The following is a 3,764-nucleotide window of genomic DNA, read 5'->3' on the forward strand; positions in this document are numbered from 1 at the left end:
TTATTTATTTGACAGACAGAGATCACAGGTAGGCAGGCAGGCAGAGAGAGAGGAGGGGAAGCAGGCTCCCCACCGAGCAGAGAGCCTGATGCAGGGCTCGAACCCAGGACTCTGAGATCATGACCTGAGCCGAAAGCAGAGGCTTTAACCCACTGAGCCACCACCCGGCGCCCCTGAAATCTCTTTTAAATCATTGAGACAACCTCTAATGTCTCAATAGTGTCCTTGGAGCAGTCAGCCAGCTGGTCTCCAGGCCTCTAACTTCTTCTTCCTCTGAGTCATTGGCAAGAGTAGTAATTCTAAAATGTAAATTTTATCAAGTCATATCCCTGCTTAAAAATCCTTGCTAGTTACGCATTGATATTAAATAAAGTTAAAATATAATTTGGCATTCAGTGCCCTCTGTTTTCTGACCCTCTTTACCTGCCTGTTACATTGTCACTATTTCCTCTTCTCTGCCCTGCAATCATGGCTTTAGGGAATTTTTGAACTCTTGTGCTCTCGTCCAGCTCTGTATTTTTCACTGGCTGTCCTCTTTTGGGTTGTTGTCATTTCAATAACTGGTACTACTTTTCTGGTCTCCAGATAAACATTTTCTGGTTCTTTCATACAGGAAGACTTCTGCAATCACCCCCAAAGTCTTACTCTAACGACTCTACCTCACTGAGATACAAGGGCCAATTAGGGTCCTGCTGTACATGGGAGGAGAGACGGGAGAAGGTGTTCAATATAGAGACTAGAAGGAGACAGTGCATAAATTCCCTGATTCATCTAATGCATATAAAGTTGTCTTATCTTTCTTTGGCTTTGGCTGAGGAATCTGTACTTTCTAAGATTCACTACTTCTTTTACATTTTATACATTATGTAAAAATTTATGTGTTATTCTGCATATAAAGTCTAAGAAAAGAGTTAATACTTATTTCAGAAATGGGATGGTTTTAACATTAAAGTGGTACTCCTTATATATGCAATTAATTCCTCTCAAACTGTAGTGCCCCAGATGTGGCTTTCCCATGGCTTTGCCTTGTACACTTTTAGTTATATTCCTATCACTATAAAGCAAGATGTTCAGTTGATGCTCCTCTCCTGAGGTACCTCCCACACTCAGACAAGATGCTATGTGCACAGGCAGCAGGTCCAGCAAAAGGACATCTTAGCAGCCTTGATAGCATCTCTTTCCTCAGAACAGGGACTCACACAGTTACTGGATGTGGATACATATGCTGTGCAGTATTTGAGTCTAAAATGTGAAAATGTGATTTTGGCCTTTGTGCTATGAACATTGGGGTACACATGGAAAGAGCCAAGATGCCCTTCAACAGACGAATGGATAAAGAAGATATGGTCCTTATATACAATGGAAGATTACTCAGCCATCAGAAAGGATGAATACCCAACTTTTTTATCAACATGGACAGGACTGGAGGATATTATGCTGAGTGAAATAAGTCAAGCAGAGAAAGTCAATTATCATATGGTTTCGCTTACTTGGGAAGCATAAGGAATAACATGGAGGACATAAGGAGAAAGAAAGGAAAAGCAAATTGGGGGAAATCTGAGGGCAAGATGAACCCATAAGAGACTGTGGACTCTGAGAAACAAACTGAGGGTTTTGGAAGGGAGGTGGTAGGGAATGGATTAGCCTGGTGGTGGGTATTAAGGAGGGCATGTATTGCATGGAGCACTGGGTGTGGTGCATAAACAATGAATCTTGGAACACTGAAAAAATAAAATTAAAAAAATAATAAAATGTGAAAATGCTTTTCCCCCCAGTGGAAACATGGTAACTTCATAGAAAATTTGGATGAGTAGGGACGCCTGAGTGGCTCAGTCAGTTAAGCATCTGCCTTCAGCTCAGGTCATGATCCTGGGATCCTGGAATCAAGGCCCACATTGGGCTTCCTGCCCAGCAGAGAACTCGCTTCTCTTTCTGCCTGCTGTTCCCCCTGCTCATGCTCTTTCTCTCTCACTCTCTGAAAAATAAGTAAATATCTTAAAAACAAACAAACAAACAAATAAATAAATAAATAAATTTGGGTAAGTAAGAACCAGTGGTCCAAAGTAAGATCCATGAGTAGGTCCATAATTACAAACAATGTGTAACAAATCAAAACAGCAAACTGTACTCTCAGGCCATGTGAATGGAGATTGAGTAAGGGTGGGAAGACCAATTACAGCTGTGCTGAACTCCACTGAACATGCTGCTTTGACATAAAAATATACCCACACCCCATGCCCCAACCCAACCTCCAGCCTCCTACCCAGCATCACCAGTACATGTACCGTCATCTCCTTCCTGGTTGCCAAGGCAATGCAGATGATGACTGCAATATGTGAGCCAAGTGGAAGAAAACACAGACAAAGCTCCTTTCTCTAAGTGATGCTCAGGATTCATCAAGTTGCCAGTTTTGATGTTAACACAGATAATTGCCCCAGTAGCTTCTGCCAGGCCCCCTTCACCTCCTTATTCCTTACACTATAAATCATGGGGTTCAGCATGGGGATCAAAATGGCATAGAAGACAGAAATTAACTTCTCCTGAAGGACAGAGGGGCTGGAGTGAGGCTGGATGTAAGTGAAGATGGTCATGCCATAGCACAGGACAACTACTGTGAGGTGAGAGGCACAGGTGTGGAAGGCTTTCTTTCTTCCCTCTGTGGACTGGATCTTTAGGATGGTGGAGATGATCTGGATGTAGGACAGGAGAACCAGGCAGAAAGGTGTCATCAGCAGAACAATGCTAGAAACCATGATTGTGATCTCGTTGGAGGAGGTGTCCACACAAGCCAGTCTGACCACAGCTAGGAGTTCACAGGATATGTGATCAATATATTTGTTTGTGCACATGGGCAGCTGAAAGGTGATTACAGTCTGCATGAGAGAGTTGACAGAACCACTGACCCAGGATGTGATGGCCAACCTAATACAGAGGCCTCCATGCATGATGACCGAGTATCTCAGGGGGTTACACACGGCCACATAGCAGTCATAGGCCATCACTGCCAGTAGAACAAACTCAATCCCACCCAAGCCCAGGGAGAAAAATAACTGGGCTGCACAGCTCACAAATGGGATTGCTTTATGTGCTGCAAGGAAATGCGCCAGCATCTGAGGAATGATGCTTGTGGCATAGGAGACATCAACGAGGGAGAGGTTGGTGAGAAAGAAGTACATGGGAGTGTGGAGTCGGCTGTCCAGTCTGATGAGAAGAATGATGAGGAAGTTCCCCAGCACTGTCACCGTGTATGTGATCAAGAAGAGGACGAAGAGGGACACCCGTGTGTCCCAGTCACTGGACAGGCTGAGGAGAATAAACTCTCTCACCCATGTCTGGTTGTCTGTTTCCATTAACAAATGTGAAGATTAGTAGTCTGCAGAGAGTCAGAGAGAAGAGAATCTCTTGAATTAAAGAACCATAAGAATAACTTCTTAAGAGAATGAACATCTTAATGATCTGCCATAGCTAGATATTTTTGATCATATGTGCCAAGATGATAGGCTTGATCCTAACACCCATTGTGTAAACATGGGCCAAAGTTCAAGGACAACCCTACCCATATTTATTGCACAAAACATGATGAAGTGTATAAATAAATTAGAAAAGAAATAAATAAGGCTGGTGTCTCATGGAAAAATCTGGAATTAAAGGACCTGTATATGAATCTTATTTTAATGACTTAACAGAGACGAGATTGAGTTAGATATTTAAACTTCTATGTACAAAACGGGCAAGATTGCGTAACTCACAGGCATGTTTAAGTT

The 3,764-nt window shown here is 42.8% G+C and overlaps 1 protein-coding gene across 1 annotated transcript; it reads right to left on the reverse strand.

Moving 5' to 3' along the window:
• Window positions 1-2,396: 2,396 nt before the first annotated feature.
• Window positions 2,397-3,350, reverse strand: LOC116569622 (olfactory receptor-like protein OLF3). The gene has a single exon (XM_032305992.1). It carries the CDS (start codon window positions 3,348-3,350, stop codon window positions 2,397-2,399), a length of 954 nt encoding a protein of 317 aa, XP_032161883.1.
• Window positions 3,351-3,764: the final 414 nt, after the last annotated feature.

This window comes from Mustela erminea, chromosome 11 (assembly GCF_009829155.1).
Source record: "Mustela erminea isolate mMusErm1 chromosome 11, mMusErm1.Pri, whole genome shotgun sequence".
Lineage (NCBI taxonomy): Eukaryota > Metazoa > Chordata > Mammalia > Carnivora > Mustelidae > Mustela > Mustela erminea.